The sequence below is a fragment of the Xyrauchen texanus genome, chromosome 3, assembly GCF_025860055.1.
Source record: "Xyrauchen texanus isolate HMW12.3.18 chromosome 3, RBS_HiC_50CHRs, whole genome shotgun sequence".
In the NCBI taxonomy this organism is placed as follows: Eukaryota; Metazoa; Chordata; class Actinopteri; order Cypriniformes; family Catostomidae; genus Xyrauchen; species Xyrauchen texanus.
Window position 1 is genome coordinate 38811876 of NC_068278.1, and position 18676 is coordinate 38830551.

General features: G+C 38.1%; 1 protein-coding gene across 8 annotated transcripts in view; it reads left to right on the plus strand.

The window, feature by feature from the left end:
- The window catches only part of LOC127626946 (pleckstrin homology-like domain family B member 1), a 76899-nt gene extending 58425 nt beyond the window's left edge, over window positions 1-18474 (plus strand). For 5 of the 8 annotated variants that reach the window (XM_052103126.1, XM_052103099.1, XM_052103117.1 and 2 more), the window contains 11 exons: window positions 5055-5192; window positions 5505-5663; window positions 6030-6173; window positions 6974-7075; window positions 7512-7575; window positions 7758-7995; window positions 8618-8708; window positions 9072-9218; window positions 13731-13950; window positions 16657-16742; window positions 17014-18474. In XM_052103126.1, coding sequence (XP_051959086.1) covers window positions 5055-5192; window positions 5505-5663; window positions 6030-6173; window positions 6974-7075; window positions 7512-7575; window positions 7758-7995; window positions 8618-8708; window positions 9072-9218; window positions 13731-13950; window positions 16657-16742; window positions 17014-17154 — 1530 coding nt within the window. In that variant the 3' untranslated portion in view covers window positions 17155-18474. The remainder of the gene's footprint in view (window positions 1-5054; window positions 5193-5504; window positions 5664-6029; window positions 6174-6973; window positions 7076-7511; window positions 7576-7757; window positions 7996-8617; window positions 8709-9071; window positions 9219-13730; window positions 13951-16656; window positions 16743-17013) is intronic. The other 3 variants (XM_052103134.1, XM_052103143.1, XM_052103152.1) reach the window with 3 other exon arrangements.
- The last annotated feature ends 202 nt before the right edge of the window (window positions 18475-18676 follow it).

An 18676-nucleotide genomic window follows, 5' to 3' on the forward strand; every position in this document is an offset into this window, starting at 1 on the left:
TCAGATTTTCCACCCTTTAAAAGTAAAATATTTATTTGTGGCTAATGTGGCCTGCAGGAAACATGAGGATAAACATGCTATCCTAAATAGACAAACGAGTGTTCATTTGTCATGCCTGCAATGTTTGTTGGATGTTATTAAAAGATGTGGGGTATTTGTGATGTTCGATTGGTGAGTATTTGTCAACTGTTATAACAACAGCTAAAGTTATAATGCCTGTTACACACAGGATGCTGAAGCAGCAGGTGAGGTCAACTTTAACAGCAAACAACACCTGTGCTTTAACACTGGCAGCGTTTCTGCTGCAAAACTACTCTATACAGAAAATAAAGTTAAATAATAATAACAATAAATTGTTATCAGGAGTGAGCATTACAATCATGATTGTCACAAAATCGTATTTTTATGATGCTGTCGTGACCTAATGTTGTTTTGTAGAACAGCAAACACAATAAGCTCTGCTCATTTCAAACATCATCATTCAGAAGAATGGGGAGGGGGAGGATGATGAGCCTCTGAATGTTGTTTGATCACTCTGTTTGACTTGATCACTCTTAATAATATAGTCAGAAATAAGTAATTATGTACAACCATTGAATAGCGATATTTCAGCCAAAACTTTAGTGTTAAAGGATGCAGTAAACAGTTTTGTCGACATTTATTAAAATTAATCAACAAATTAATTAATATTTTGTATTTACCAGGGTAACGGGGCCCTCAAGCTTTCATCTCAACCGACTTTTCGTGACCGTTAATATTAGGAAGCTTGTGAGTTTTGATCACTCGTGTGAGTAACGCTTATGTAGATAAGACAAAAATAACCAGTGCAACATGCTCAAGTTGTTTGCTATTTATGATAAACACAATGTTTTGCAGTTTTTGTTCAATTATGATTCAAGAATAGACTACCATAGACTGTATATGAATACTAAGATAAACCTGTCCTCTAAAAGAGAAAGGACATTGGATCTGATCATCTGTCATTTAGTCTTTTCTAATCAAACCCAAAGATGTAGAAGTACATTGTAAAACAATGAGTGTGTGACTTAAAGTATACTGTATTAAATGATAAAACAGTATTTCTGTTGAAGCTATATAATTAAAATAATTTCATGTTTTTTTTGTGATATTAAAATTTTTCCTTTTTTTTTTGTTGCTTTCCTTCATGCTATAAAAGGAATTTTTAACCCAAAAATAAAAAAATGATCTCATTAATCACTTAAGGGGGCCGCACACCGGACAAGAAGCTCCTACGGCACAGGTATCAAACATGGGGCATGTCAATGCGGTTCAGGTTGCAGACAGTACACACAAAAGTTACCAAGGTTTTTCCCTTGTTCAAGAATGAAGAACACTGACGTAAATAATCTATGTCCTTTGATAATGATTTGGGTTGAATTTAATGGAAAATATTAGAGTTGCACTCTGTAAGTGTGGCAGAAATTTGAGCAGCCTCTGGAATCGTTGTTGCGTGCTGCCGACAGACAGCGAGTGGACCTTCATTGAAAACAGTTGTTTTGAATTTTAGAACACGCCATGTCATCTGCCAGAGGCATCCAGTGTGCGACCCCCTTTTACGCTGATGTGATCCCAGATGTGTAAGTCTTTCTTCAGCAGAATAAAAATTAAGATATGTAGAAGAAGATAGAGCTCTGTCAGGTCCTTATAATGGAAGTAAAAGGGTGCCAGCACTTTAAAGGTTCAAAAGTCATGTTAAGGTGGCATAAAAGTAATCCACACGACTCTATCATTGAATGTCTTCTGAAGCAAATCGGTATGTTTTTGTAAAAAATAAATCGATAATTAAAACTTTATTAACTTTTAAAAAGTGCTTCCTGCCAGCAGCTGATGCAAAGCCTGATGTAAGCGTGTTGTTGATTTCACGTGGGTCTTTGGAAGGGGCACATATTTACAACAGAAAAATGAACGTCATGCGAGAGTTCGCCAATTTCAAACAGTATCAGAGCCCTGGATTGAAGTGCCGATTTAAAGTTAAAAACGTTTTAATGATTGAATTGTGTCTTTCTTAATCCTATTGATTCGCTTCAGAAGACATTCTTTGATTGACTGGAGTTGCATGGATAACTTTTATGCTGACTAAATGTAACTTTTGGACCGTCAAAGGGCTGGCACCCTTGTACTTCCATTGTAAGGACCTGACAGAGATCTATCTTCTTCTAAAAATCTTAATTTTTGTTCTGCTGAAGAAAGTCATATATATCTGGGATGGAATCAGGGTAAGTGAATAATGAGATCATTTTAATTTTTGGGTGAACTATTCCTTTAATCATACAAAAACCCACTTGACCACAAATATATTCTTATTCTGTGCAATTTTTTTGTGTCAGTTGATAGCTGATTAATGATGTCCAGCAACAGTGCACTGTCACTTTAATTCAGTGTGGCAGAAGTAGAATGGTCGCCGAAACTCTCTGCAGTGCTGCTGCTTTGGCAATTCTGGCCGGTCTGCTGCGCTGCTTTGGCTTCCGATGTGAAAACTCTAATTTGTTAACATGGGCACCAAAAAAATATACTCTGCTTCGGCGTGCAGTGTGCAATGTGCATTACTGTGATATTTTCTGTTATTTGCCTCCATCCAGCATGACCTCTGTTGTGTCCAGTCCTCTGCTCTGTATTAGTGTTTACTGTGGTCAGTTGTAGTTCTTGGATAGTGGAGATTGACATTTGTTTTTGAAAAACTTGTTGGAAAAAATCATGGTCTTAATCAGTATTTTTGTATTGTTTTTTTTTACAGTATACATTTTCTTGAGAAGCAACATTACATACTGTAAGATAATAATATTAAGGCTTATTTTCAGAGAATATATCTTAACCTCCTGAGACACGAGCGTGACTGCTGTGTGCATTTTCAATTTACCTTTATGATTTGTTGCTAGCAGCACCTAATAAACATGCTAATTTAAAACAAAAATCAAATTATTTTGTTTCTATTTATAAATCATTAAAAGGTCAAACTGGTGTTTAATTACTAGAGCCAAAATGTTATTTTTCTTTCAATAAAGCTTTACGTGACACTGCTAAATTTTGCTTAAGTCAAACAGCGATGAAGGGGGAGAGCAGGGATAAACACTTGTGGGTCTTTGCTAATTTAATCAGACATGTCAGTTATCTGTACACATGTCAATTATATTTATAACATCATAAATTTGGATACAATTAAACTAGAAATGCACATAGGATGATGTTATTCATAACACCCAAATTTAGGGGTCTAATGTCATAATTGTTACACATTGTAATAAATAAAAAAGCACTATAATGTGAATATATAGTATATACTGTATTTAGTGTATATATACTAATGTTAGTCAATAAACAACACATAAGTTCATGAAGCACAGTCTTTATTCACACAACCAGACTGCAATTTAAGCATAGCAGTCACACACACTAATATGCCTTGCTTGCTTTCTGTGTATTCCTCATTAGTTTAAAGCATCTCTTACATTCATACAGATGGGATCATCACAGAGGTGTTGTAATATTGTGACCAAATCAGAGCAGAAAACCACGCAAACACTTGTAACTTCTAAATGAACAATGTTTATGGTGATGTGTGCTGGTACACTTGCCAGTCACACATCAGACTCTCCGGCATACAGAGGTGAATCATGGATAAAATATATTTAAATGTCTGTGAAAGTCAAATTTGCCAATATGTGTGCTGACCTCAGACCTGTATGCAATTTTTCTGGGGCTTGGCATGGATCAAATTATTTTTTTTAGGTTTTTCTTGATATCGTGTTTTTCCAACAATAATTTGCGGACCCCCAGCAGTACCACTGCGGACCCCCTGTTGAAGACCCTTGTACTTAGCCATTGTTTCTGGTTAGTCTGAGGCAATGAAGTGGTGAACTGGCAGTCATATCCTTCTTGTGTTATGTCTATTTTATAGTTCTAACATTAGGGCGCAGTGTCAAAAGAGTGTCCAAAACCCATTTAAAACCAGCCTGATCAGATAGCCTACCACCATACAAGTTTTTATAGGCATAAAACGCAACACTCAATTTTATACAACATGTAACGCTGGTCCAGGCTCCTTCTCTCTACCAACCAAAGGTTCCTTGGCCTGAAAATGGTTGAAGACCCCTGACCTAGTATCTATGACCTAGTATCAATAACACAGATATTTTATAAATAAATTAATGGACCTTTACTTGAACACAAAATCCATGTGTCTCTCCTTACGAATGAATATCTCCATCACTGTAAAAGTTGCCTGCATGTTTAAGTTTCGATAGTTTCTCTTTCTCGATTTTTTATTGAAATTAACTTTGCCAGATACACGTAGGTTGTCAATGCTTACACGACAGATATCAATTTAAGTGCTTAATAATGCATTGGTTACGTGAACTTAAACGTGTTGACACAAAACAAAAATCTAGCCTATCAGATGAAGACTGAAGGAAGAAACTTCTGATTGGCTTTCTCATTTTGGTAAGCATGGTTACCTTGGCCATTTGTAGTAGCGGGCGTGATTCCATTTGAATACATGCAGTTTTGAATGAAAGGGCGGTAAACAATGCTTTGAATCAGAAAAAGTATAACATAATGTGCTTATACCTGAGGGTGGTGCCAAAGCAAATAAATTAATAACTGTCTGTGCTGCTCAACTGAGATGAAAGATGACGAATTTGAATGAAAACAGTAGTTTATTTTAACAATTAGATTTAAATATTTCATAGTGTCATTTTTCTTTTCACTCTTCTGTTAGGTAAGCACTGCTTACCTTGCTTATATGGATGGCACATCCCTGGTGTACAGTACACGGGGTTGTGAATGAATTAATGAATTAATAGTGAATAAGTAGTGAATTAATGTAGTGAAGTTAATGCTTTAAACAAGAAAAAAACAATAAGCATTATCTTTTTAAATTGTGTTATTTTACTGGAACATATACCAAAAATACTGTTTAAGAAAACGTTTTTGCAGTGTGGTTAGCATGCTTTTATCATTGTGTGTGCATTAAGACTTGTTGTGCAGCTGTTGGTGTGTCATTTGAGAACTGGTATCCTTTGTGGATATGTGTGCAGATGGATGTGTGTGCTCAGGAATACCTCAAACTCTCTGATGTATATAAGATGTATGGGAACGGATGTATACCAGCCCAAACTGCCTCCCCTAATGCTCTCTGTCTTCCCCTGGCTGTAAAATCAGACACACCTCGTGAGGTATGACTCCTCTAGTCACTCTTTCATTCATGATAGAATGTCTTTCCTTGCTTTTCAATCTCCTGTGTCCTTTTCCAATGCCACTTATTCTTAGTGTCTATCAGAATGACCCACTCGATCTCTTCTTTTTCTTCTGTTATTTTTCTTTCACCTTTCTTTCCAGTTGTCTTTGCTATTTGTGTAGCCTCTGCTTTTGCTATTCCAGCTGGCTGGCATTTGTTTCATTATGTTTTGTATACCTAAAATGCCATCACTACATTTAATTTGTGTGTGTTTGTGTGTGCATGTGTGCAATGCTCTGATCGTATTAAGGAGTATGTGACAGTTAGTCAATTAAATCAGTTGTTCGGGATGCCCAAAGTTGACCTCTCCCCCACAACTACCGTCCAATCATTCCAAGCTACTGTTGCTGACCCTGTCCACTCCAGCTACACATCTCAGTGTGGCTCTTTCCAGTCACTTCTTGTTGAGGTGTGTGCACCAACCACTATTTCCTGTTGTCTGTGTATTCATTTGTTATTTTTATTTTTCACTGTAGCTGTTTTGGCTTGATCATTTAGAGCGGTGTGAAAACAGAATAGATAAAGTAGGATCAATTGTTTGGTTTTAAACATTATTTATGTCTCTTACCAGTTAAAGACATTTTAATAAAAAAAATGTAACTGTAATTAATCTAAATGTCACTGAATTGCAAACTTACAGTGTTCAATTCATTATTTGAATGCATGCTTCTCCTCTTTTTAATGACTCTTATTTTTCTAGTTCTTTCATTCTCCCTGTATCAATTATTTTCTCTGTTTCTCCATTGATTCTCCATTTCCCTGGACTACACTTCAGACCCAGCCTTCATGGAGTAGGTCTTCAATCCCCAGGCTAGATTCTGAACGCTGGTACCAGGAAATCATGGCAGCTGGTCAGCCCAGTCATGACTGCCCTCCTCCTCTGCCAGCCAAATGTCTTTCCTCACGTAAACCTATGCAGGTAAACTCTTCTCATCTGCCTGGCTTCTCTTCTGCTTGCCTTCCTTTGTCTGTCCCCAAGTTTCCTATCTTTGTATCAGTCCCAGTAAGCACACATACATCTTCAAGATGTTAAAAAGCATTCATAAATCTGTTAGGGATCATCTGGAAAGCATCACATTCAATTAATGAGTGGAAACATCTAATAAATATATTAACAAGAGCAGATATCTAGCAGATATTGTTCTACCCTCTGACTTGGAATGTTTTAGAGACATATTGCAGATGAGCAAACGCTTTTGATTAAATCATACATCAAATAGATGTATGTGTGCTATGAGGGATATTCTTTGTTGCAAAACTGCACAGAAATAATTACACACATTTTTTTTATTTTAGATATAAATTTACATAAAAGACAGTACATAAGGCTATCACTTTGTTGCCTGGTGTAGTGGCTATGGTGTGGTGTTCCTCTATGCTGTGGGAGATAGCTGCCATAGATCTTATTCACAGTAGTGCCATATTTGATTTTTGATGTGAATGAAAATGAGGCTATGAGGGATAGACTTAGTCTTTTCAATGGTTTTTGCTGCAGAAAGCTCCTAGATCACATTTAATTTTCCTCAACTCATGTTTTCTGAATTTTTTTGTCTACTGAAATTTGTTGGAAAGATTCGTTTTTCAATGTTTCATTAGTGGTTTTTCAATGTTTCAATTCTCATTGTCATTCTCCTCAAAAGAGAAGGTGCTGCTGTCCATAAGGTTTATAGATGTCATGTTGGATGGAGGGGGTTGAATAAAATTTTTATTTGTTTACAGATCTCCAAGTGTAAGCAAGATGGAGATGTGGGACAGACCAACGGCACTTTTACTCCCCCACCATCCAGCATGAGCACATCAGGCAGAAACACGCCCACCAAAGTAAGATGATTTCTTTTAGTTTTGCTAGAGAGGCCACAGTATATAGTTTACAATGTGAACACAGTTTTTGTAGTATTAAAATATTTCTATTAATTATTGGTACAATTTGCCAATAATGATTTTTGGAACTTTTTGTTAGCGTACACTTTTATCAAAGTGTTTAGCATTCACTGTTAAAAGCATAGTTCATCTAAAAATGTATTTTCTGTCTAATTTTATTTGTTCATCCTTATGTCGTTCCAAACTTGTGACTTGTGACTGACTTTTTACCTTGGAATACAAAAGATGATGTTAGGCAGAATGACAAGTGAATGGGGACTGACACTCTCTCCTTTTGTGTTAATGAAAGAAAGTTATATGGGTTTGGAACAACATGATGGTGAGTAAATGTATAATGTATAAATGTCACAATTTATCTATTCATTATTGTCTACAGAGTCTCACAGATCTGTCTCCTGCTTATTTGGACTCCAGGAGACAGTTGGATCTACAGGACAGAGGTAGTCCTTCACCAAAAACATTCACAAACATTATAATACTGGTGAATAATTTATTGTTGTTCTGATTACAAAACTGATGGTGGTTTAGGTGCACGTACCCTAAAGGTGATTATAGAAAAACTGTTCTGTTAAATTTTTTTCCTGGGCTCTATGAATGTGATGATTTAGTATCTGTCCTACAGATCCTAAACAGAGGCCTGTGATAGAGACTCAAAGCCACTGGAGGGCACCACAGGGCTCTAACTCCCAGTTCAACACCCCTTTCCTATCTTCAGGAGCTCCCATGGTACACCACTCTATTCTGCACCACCAGGCACCCCCAGCTGGAGAATCAATGTATGACACTCTGAGTCTGGAGAGCTCTGACAGCATGGAGACCAGCTTATCTACTGAAAACAACTCTGCCTGCTCACCTGAAAGGTGAGATTCAGTTGTCAAGGGAACCCTTCATTCTGCCTCCTTTCCCCTGACTACGGGTCACGCTGCCCAATTTACCCATAATTTTTTTTTTCATCCACTTCCCAGAATAGTTCTTTGGTTGTTTCCATGACAACACATACATCTATACAAAGAGACATGCTATTGTTCTCGCCTTCAAAGTTTGCTCTTGTCCCGAGGCAGAACAAGCACAGAATGTCATTTTACAGTATATGCTCCTTGGAGCCAGGGAGGCTTCAGGTGTTTCGTCAGATGTCATGAAAAGAAATTCTCTGATGTTGGCCTACTTTTCAACATCAACAATCTGGACAAGAAGCTTTGACCAGTCATTCTCAAAATTCACATTTAGATGTTTCAGCAGTTATAAACTCCAACAGCGTAGTTTTTTCTGATCATAAAAGAGGCCCATCAAAAGCAACTTGAAGGTCATTGCTAAAAGTAAATCCAGAAAAACATCACATCCTCCTTGACCCAGCAGATGCCTCTGTAAAATTTCAATGAAGCGAGCTATGATCTGTCCAGATTGAGCACTCAGGCCCAATGTCTTTCTCTGTTGCAGGAAGCTTCCACAGCAACAGTAACACAGTTTGTGTTTCTCTTTCAGTGGCAATGGGCTGGCAGGACTGAGGCTGGAGGAGATGGAGAAGATGTTGAAGGAGGCCCAGCAGGAGAAAGCCAGACTGGTAGAGAGACGAGTGAGTACCATTAAACCTTAATTGTCTGTGAAATATAATCCATCCCTCTCCCTGTCTCTAATATGAAAGAGATCTTTTTCATGAATTTAAAAAGGAAGCCCCTGGTCCCTTTGGCATAACTTCATTAAAGATTGTTTCTTTCCTATAAAGAGTGATGGATGTGGAAGGCTGGATCTTAACATTCTTTCCGACAGTAATACTCACTCTGACAATCTCTCTGAGAATAATTTTTTCATGCATCCCTAGTCAGGCCACTCTGTGTATTTTATGTATTTGTGTGTATTTTCCTCCTATTGCCTATTAAATCTTTTCACTGTAGATTTGAAGCCCCTCTGTGTCTTAATCTGTCTGTTTCTTTATCAGGAGAGGGAAGTTCAGGCACGAAAGCAGCTGCTGGAAGACGAGAGAAAGAGGCGAGAGGATGTGGAGAGGAGGTTGCAGGATGAGACTGAACACAGGCAGATACTTGTGGAGGAAGAGGTCAAGATGAGGGAGAAACAGTGTTCCCAGGTAGAGTTCGTGTGTTTACATTTACATTGAATCGTTTGGCAGACGCTTTTATCCAAAGGGACTTACAAAAGAGGAAAACATAAGCGAATCATCTTAAGGAGACAGTGGTACGAAAAGTGCCATATTACAAAGTTTCACTAGCATCAGAATAGTATTCAAAACAGATTAAAGTGCAACAAGAATTTTGTTTTAGTGACTGGTTAAATGCTCTTGGAAAAGATGTGTTTTAAGCCATTTTTTGAAGACAGAAAGTGAGTCAGCTTCACGGATGGAGTTGGGAATGCCATTCCACCAATGTGGTATGATGAAGCTGAAAGTCCGAGAAAGTGTTTTGGTGCCTGTATGTTGGTACAACAAGGCGACGTTCCTTAGCCGACCGCAGGCTTCTAGTGGGTGTGTAACTCTGCAGAAATTATTTTAGGTAAGTTTGAGCAGACCCAGTGACTGTTCTGTATGCCAGCCTCAGAGCCTTGAACTTGATAGGTGCATCAACTGGCAGCCAGTGAAGAGAGCCAAGGAGTGGTGTAACACGCATGCTCTTTGATAGATTAAAGAACAGATGTGCAGCTGTATTCTGGATCATTTGCAGGGGTCTAATTGCACATGTGTGGTGTGGTGGTTCATTCTAAACTTCCTCAGCCATCTCAGGAAGAAGAGGCACTCGTGAGCCTTCTTCAGAACGGCCTCAGTGTGGACGGACCATGTGAGTTCCTCAGTGATGTGGACACCGAGGAACTTGAAGCTGCTGACTCTCTCCATCGGTGCGCCATTAATGGTGATGGGGCTGTGTTCTCTGTCTTTCCTCCTGAAGTCCACTACAAGCTCCTTGGTCTTACTGACATTGGGGGAGAGGTTGTGCTCCTGACACCAGCGTGTCAGAGTGTGCACCTCCACTCTGTAGGCTGTTTCATCATTGTCAGTGATCAGACCTACCACCGTCGCATCGTCAGCAAACTTAATGTTTGATGGCATTGGAGCTATGTGTTGCCACACAGTCATGTGTGTATAGGGAATACAGGCGTGGGCTGAGAATACAGCCCTGCGGGCTCCAGTGTTGAGGGTCAGTAATGAGGAGATGTTGCTGCCCATTCTAACCACCTGACATCTGCCTGACAGGAAGTCCAGGATCCAGCTGCACATCGAGCTGTTTAAGCCCAGAGCCCGGAGTTTCACATCAAGCTTGGAGGGCACTATGGTGTTGAATGCTGAGCTGTAGTCTACAAACAGCATTCTCATATATGTGTTCCTTTTTTCCAGGTGGGAGAGAGCAGTGTGTAGTGTAGATGCAATGGCATCATAAGTGGAGCGGTTGTTGCGGTAGGCAAACTGCAATGGGTCCAAAGAGGTGGGCAGCACAGAGCAGATGTGATCTCTGATTAACCTCTCAAAGCATTTGCTGATGATGTGGGTCAGAGCAACAGGACGCCAGTCATTTAAACAAGTGATTTTTGATTGCTTTTGTACAGGCACAATGGTGGATGTTCTGAAGCATGTGGGGACTACAGACAGGGAGAGGGACAGGTTGAAAATATCCGTAAAAACACCAGCCAGTTGGTTCGCACACGCTCTGATGATGCGGCCCGGAATGCCGTCTGGACCAGCGGCTTTACGGATGTTCACCCGTCGGAAGGATCGGGTTACATCCGCAACAGAGACGGAGCGTGAACATCCTCTGTAGCGTCGGCCATTAGTGCTCTCTCTCCGTGAGGGCGGTGTTATTGTCCTCGAAACGAGCATAAAATGTATTAAGCTCATCCGGGAGAGAGGCAGCGGTGTTCACGGCGGAGTTTTTATTCCCTTTGTAGTTCGTGATGATGTTAAATCCCTGCCACATACTTCTAGAGTCGGTGGTGTTACACTATCCTTCAGTTTTGTGCCTGTACTGGCGTTTGGCTGCTCTGATAGTGTTACGGAGGGCATAACTGGCTTGTTTATGCTCCTTCAAGTTCCCGGAATTAAAAGCGGAGGTCCGCTCATTAAGTGTCGCACGAACATCGCCGTTAACCCATGGTTTCTGGTTGGGGTAGATCTGTATTGTTTTGGTCGGAACAACGTCCTCTACGCACTTCCTGATGAAACACATCAGCGTAAACCTCGATGTCGTCATCAGAGGCGGACCGGAACATCTCCCAGTCCGCGTGATCAAAACAGTCTTGTAGCATAGAGTCTGATTGGTCCGACCAGCACTGTATCGTTCTGAGGGTGGGTGCTTTCTGTTTCAGCCTCTCCTCAGTGCAAGAAAGCAAAAAAGCACCTAAAGGACTCTCAGTCTGTGAGAAACAAGATTCACTGGTCTGATGAAACGAAGATTGAACTGTTTGGCCTCAATTCCAAGCATCATGTCTGGACTGGAGGAAACCAGGCACTTCCCAATGGTGAAGGATGGTGGTGGTAGCATCATACTGTAGGGGTGTATTTAAGCTGCATGGACTGAGGGACTGGTCAGGGTTGAAGGAAAGCTCAACGCAGCAAAATACCGAGATATCCTTAATGAAAACCTGGTCAAGAGCACTCAGGACCCCTACTGGGCTGAAGGTTCACCTTCTAATAGGAAAATGACCCATAAGCACACAGCCAGAATCTGATAGGATCTGCAGAGAAGGATGGCAGAAAATTCTCAAATCCAGGTGTGCAAAACTTGTGAAATCATACCCAAAAAGACTTGAGGCTGTAATCGCTGCCAAAGGTGCTTCAACTAAGTACTGAGTTAAGGGTCTGAATACTAATTTTAATGTGATATTTCAGTTTTTTATTTTTAATAATTAGCAAAGTTATCAAAAATCTGTTTTTTGCTTTGAAAAATCTGGTCATTACAGTGTATGGAGTGTAGATTGATGTGAAAATTTGTTTTTAAATAATTTTAGCATAAGGCTGCAACATAACAAATGTGAAAACAAGTAAGGGGTCTAAATGCACTGTTTATAATATATTATTTAAATGAATACATAATACTCCATCCGTTAATATATACATATAAATAGTTTCATGACATTTCTAAATATAACATTTTTAAAATGTTATATGAATTTTAATGAATGATTTTATCTATTATATACTATAAATTATTGTTAGTGTTTTAATGAAGAGTTAGAGTAAACTAATATTTGATTTGAAATACACTGTTCACACTGTGTCAGTCTGTGTTTCCAACGGAATTCTTTTTTTGTAGTGGGGAAGTCCCCATTTATATTTAGTTAAAAAACAAATAAATAAATCATATTTTAATAAAAACAATACAACTGTATATATTTTAATTAAATAATAATTTATTACAAAAATATTACATAACATTTCTGAAAGTAGTATTACTTCAGTCAAATGTTGAATCAGTAACAGCTTTGACTGATTCAGTAAGTCATTCAGTGGCAATTTCAGACTGAATTAAATTGGTAACTTGAACGTATATCTTTAAAAAAAATGATTTAAAGGACCTATTCAAAAACGTCATATTCTCGTGAATTGGACTACACCAGTTGCGCTGCACAGCCCACCAGAACAACTCAATGGAAGATGTGTGACCACAACTTGTTTAAAATTCTTTTCAAAATCAATTATTTGCTGTGGATTCAGTAGCAGCCCTAAATATTTGTTAGTGGTGGACAGCAGTGCAAAAAACACTGACGTCAGTGGACTAGCATCTGCACTTGAACAGACAGTTTCAATATCTGTGTACAACTCTTAGCACAGCAGTCTGCTTAATCGTTGCAGCTCTGAGGTCAGTGACTGTTTTGAGTTGCTCTTTAAAAGTCTTTATGAGGTCATTGGCTCAGCTTGACTGGGCCAGACAGGAGGCATAAATGCACAGAGAGCAGCTCCGCACAGCAGGTGGATGAGTGAAGATTCGCAGACAGATGGTGAGAGGGAGACAGCAAAAAGAAGATAAGATGAGAGGAAAAGGAGGGGGATGAGACAGAGGCAAGGAATGGCAGGGCAGTAGGACACTGATGTTTTAATGTTGAAGTGTATAATTTCTGTGCCACTAAAGCCTCACCCAAAGAAATTGCAAAAATATTGATTGTTTTCAAGCAGCTTTCCCCATATACTCCCCTCGAACAAATTGTTGAGCCAGTGTTGCCATTCTGGGCTGGTCAGGACACTCAAACAGAGCAATGTTTGATAGCATCACAGAGACACAGTGTTTACACTGTAAAATCAGCATATGAATAACTTAAGTTGACTCTGCAGTCTGCATATTAAGCTGAGATAGGAGAAAGTATTTTAACATTGAAAGAAAATACACACAACTTTCAACACAGACATTTTCACAGTGATACTCTCTATTGTAATGAATATGAGTTGTGTATTAAAGCAAATGAAATATCATAAAAATGTCACAAGAAAACTTTCCTTGTAGTAAAAATATATTTTTTATAACATACTGTGCTTTTGTTCATGTGCTCATGTTATGCATACCAAAATACCAAAGTTCATTGTGTTGTGTTTAAATATTTGAGAAAACACTTGTTACTGTATTTGATTTGCAATAGCTACATCTGAGTTTGTGCTCCTCAGGCTCGGCCAATGACGCGGTACCTGCCTATTCGGAAAGAGGAGTTTGACCTTCGTTCTCATGTGGAGTCTTCAGGCCACTGCGTGGACACCTGTCCATATGTCACTGTAACAGAGAAAATGTGCAAGGGCCATCTTGTGAAGATGGGTGGCAAGATCAAATCCTGGAAAAAACGGTGGTTTGTCTTCGATCGACTTAAAAGGGCCTTTTCTTATTACGTAGGTGAGATAATCATTGTATTTATGTCTGATTACATTGTCTGCCAGTGCACTCTCTTTACATTTCAGGGTTTGGAATAAGGGAAAAAAGCAGGGTAAACTTCCATAGCAGTGAAGGGGTACCACAGCAAAAAAAATTGTTATGTTCCCATTTTTTCTAATATCAAAAGAAAAAAATGCACCATTAAATTTCCATGATGTTTTAAAAGTGGAACAAATAGAGAGTCAGAAGGAAAATAGTGTTGACAATTTTTATTAAATGAATGACTGAGTAATATAACACAAAGAATAATGTCAGAAATGAAATTATAATGATTTAAATTAACTTTCAAACGTATTATTTGGAGAAATTCTTGACTGACAGTTGCTCTCCTGTGCACGTTCATGAGAGTGCATGAGAGCAGCAGTTATGTAGCCCCACTTGTGAGATGGGGGCATTCAAACCAAACCACCACAGAGATATTAACAGCAGAAAACACAACACAGCTTCACACAAACCAGAGAACCACCTTTACAAATCATGTCTGAAGACTTTGAATTTGAAGAGCAGATGCATTTCTGTGACCAGCCTTTTTTGTATAAACCAGAGTAATCGGAAATCAAACTGAGAGAGATTGAAGAGACTGAAGAGACAGGAAGCCATGGTGTTTTGGATGTTTTGCTTACTGAAATTGAACTGAAAGAATCAGAGACAAAGGCGGAGGGAGCTGGAATATCTGTCTGTCTCCTCCATTCTGAACAGGTGTGTGTGACCAAATTCTGAGTAAAGAGAGCGAGACCTCAACAGAACAGTCGATAGGTGTGACATTCTCAACCAAAATCAAGTTGCTTATAGCTGGATAGTGAGATGCTGGGTTCAATATACTGTTATGAGAAATATTTTGGATCAATGCCAGTTTAAAGGTGACGGGGCGTTAATAGAAACCAAATGATCAATAAAATGTCCTGTTGCTCGTTGCAGGTGGTTAGGACAAATATCTGAATAACAATAGAAAAGACAGATTTTTTTTATAGCTTATGTATGTCACTTCTGGTTAGGACATAGTGTGACTGTGGCTGCCTTTGACTCTCCCATCTCTCTGTTTTATTTCCGAGTACTCCGATTCATTCACATTAAGCTGGTCATAGAAATTCATGTCCTCTTTGACTTCAAACTCTTCACATGTTTTGTAAGTTTGGTTCTCTAGTTTGTGTGCAGCTGTGTTGTGTTTTCTGTTACTAATATCTCTGTGGTGGTCCCCTTGTACCAAAACAGTGAGTATTGGCTTGAACGCCCCTTCTCGTGAGAGGGGGCAGCATAACTGCATAACTTATGCACAGAGAGAGCAATGGCCAGTCAAGATTTACACTAAATAATAAGTTAGATATCGATTATTTCTTCCTTTGTGTACCAAAAAAGAAAGAAAGTCATATTGATTTAGAACAACACGAGGGTGAGTAAATAATGATTACATAAAAAATTTTGGGTGAACTATTCCTTTAAAATATTTATATAAAAAAGGTTTGCTAGGTTTATGCTGCCAATTAAGTCGGAAACACATCATCACGGTCTCTGAATAAGGTCATTGAGGGATTTCTGTTCAGTTCTGCTTTGTCATTTAAAAAAGTTTAGATAGATATGAAACTAGCTATTTATTTACTAACTGACGGCAAAGTGTGTTGGACGTAAATATGGGGGAGAGCAAGTGTGTTTTGTTTTTGATATGGCTTAGTTTAAATATTTTTAATTTTTACGGAGGAAAAAGCGAAACAAGAAAAAGAAAAAACAAACAATCCAAAAAATGGCATTGACGAAGTAGCAAGTTCTTTTGAAACATTTTATCTCAAAATTTTCGATCATTCTGCCTTTTTTTATATGCTCTTTCTCTTTCTCACACATACACATATGCTCATGTGTGTAGCCTTTTCACCCCCTCACTCCTCATGTTAGTAATGATGATGATGATGGTGATGATGATGATGAAATAAACTGCAATACTTTCTCTAGCCTGCCGTTTGTGAGGGATGGGGGTGTAGATTTACCCCTGGCTCAGTTCTGAGCAACAATACCACATTTAAAACTCTTCAAAAACATGAAAAACAAAAACAATTTTTCCCATTACTAAGCAGATTTGTGTAATGAATAGAGGCAAGTTAAAAAGATAGAACGGTTCAAAGGAAACTAATAAATCTTAACCGTTGACATAGGTATGAGGGGGCCCACTGGAGGCTGTCACACTTCAATAGAGGTGCAGTCTATGAGATAAAACCAGTCAAAGAGATGTGTTCATTGCACTAAGAAGTAAAAAAAGGACATTTGTGAAATAGCTGTTTGCAGTGGGTGGTAGACAGCATTAAATTGAGACAGACCATGCTTTTTAAGTGACTCACTCTGTGTGCAATTCTAGAATTAATGTCTACTTTATATGCTTGTTTAATTCCCTGCAGCAAAGCTTTAAAAAGCTTTTTTATTTATTTATTTTAATTTCTTGCACTGTGTGATTTAATAGAAAAGTAAAACACAAATCCCAATTTACCCATCTTGTAGTAATAACTGTAATAATTCTGTAAAAACTGTGAATGTGAATGGACAATTGTAATCCCTTCTTAATCCCTCTAAATGAATAATAAAGCTGATCTGTACAATTATCTTCCAAAACTAGGCAGGTTTTTCTATTCATAGCATTTTAATTTTCCTTAATTGTAATTCCTCATGGTATTTACTCTTCAGATAAGCATGAGACCAAACTGAAGGGTGTAATCTACTTTCAAGCCATTGAGGAGGTTTATTACGATCACCTGCGCAGCGCAACTAAGGTAAGCACAGTAATATGAGAACTGTATGCTGTATGCTGAACTGTTTCAACACCTCCTGTTCACTGTAGATCAGTAAATCAACATACCACACAAACTTAAGCAAACTTAAAATTTAAGCAGACAGGTGTCTTTTCATAAAGAGAATTTCTTACAGCAGAAGGCAAAAGAGACCAAAGCCAGCTCCATGTTCATGTACATTTCTTACTGTTATTCTCCATCTTCTTACGCACTTAGACACACACGTTATCTTTTTTTTTTTTTGTCATTACAGAGTCCCAATCCCTCCCTAACCTTCTGTGTGAAGACTCACGATCGACTTTATTTCATGGTGGCACCATCCCCAGAAGCCATGCGAATTTGGATGGACGTCATAGTTACAGGTGCTGAGGGCTACACACAGTTTATGACCTGAGGGCGAGAGAGCACAATTATGCCTACAATGATCTGAGAGAGGGCAAGACTCATTTAACAGGATGTGAAGCATGTGTAAATTGTGGTCAAATCGTGTCAAAAACTTCCGACCAGCACAGACGGATCTCTGTGTCATCGGGACTAGAGAGGAACTGGAAGCAGGCTGGACTAATGCTGACATAATATTGTGCAACTGATGCTCAGATTTTATGTTGGTAAATAGAAAACCTGAATAAAAGTAGATTATATATAAAGACAGAAAGAAAAACAAATGTTTGTCTCTATACTGTTGTAATACAAGGAAAATTACAGAGCTCAGAGCTTACAGTATTTAATGGCATTTCATATCAATTATATGCCTCATTTTTTTTTTTTTATACATATATCTCTTGAATTTTATGGTGCCAGGCCTTATGGTGTATATACATCAGTACATTACAACACCAAACACTTATATTTACTCTTAGGTATTTAGTTGCAGTGACATAATTACAAGGAAGAGATGATATTAAACTCTAAATAAAATGTATTTGATAGTCTTCATAATCTCTGTTTTTTGGTGAGAAATCTGTATTTACATTTTTCATTACCATGCAAGATATTTTACTGCATTTTACATGTTGTCTGTCTCTGTCTTGTTTGTTCTGAATAAATTTTTTTTCTGCAGATTCTCAAACAAATGTCTCAGGTGCTTAGACGATAAAAAAAAATTTAAAAAAAGAAGATATGCCTGCTGCCTGATTTGTAACTTTACAAGGTTTTGGTGGGGGACCATTGCAGTAAATGTTTTTGTGTTTTTAAAATGAACCTTGGTACACTTGTACTGAAAGGGTTTGTCCTGCCAGAGCTTCACCTGTATTTACCCGTGATATATATATATATATATTTATATATATGCTGAATTGCACATCTTTTATTTCAGGGTTTTTAAAGATGTACTGATGTACCGCTATGATTTATACTCGTATATGTTGTGTTCATTGTGCTATTCAGATAATTGAGATCCTCTTATTGATGTCCTCTAAATTCATTATAAGAACAGAATAAACTTTTGATAAATCAGTGTTACATCACTAACAATGTATTTCTAAACAGTAACTTTGCTTTTTTAATTTGACAGAACCATGTAGCATATACTCTGAGGCAAATAAAAGGTAGAACAAAACACTTGTGTTCATTTTAGTAAACCTATTATAAAAATATCACAATATTGTACACCTAATGTTTTGAAATCATGCACGAAAACTGTTGTATCATTATTAAAGAGGCAAAGGTACTCATTAAACCATGGAGATAATGTTATGAAATTAAATAAACTAGAGCTGTGAAATGAGGCTTGACAGTTTTGAATGACACATTTATGAGACTGAATAACCGCAGAAGTGCTATTAACATGGGTCTAACAGACCAAACAACGGTCAGCCACCTAGGACAGATACCTTTATGGCACCAGTTAATATAACTGTAATGTGTGGGGTTAGTTAAAATTGCTTTTCCCTGTAACCACAGAGCACAGTTTTTTG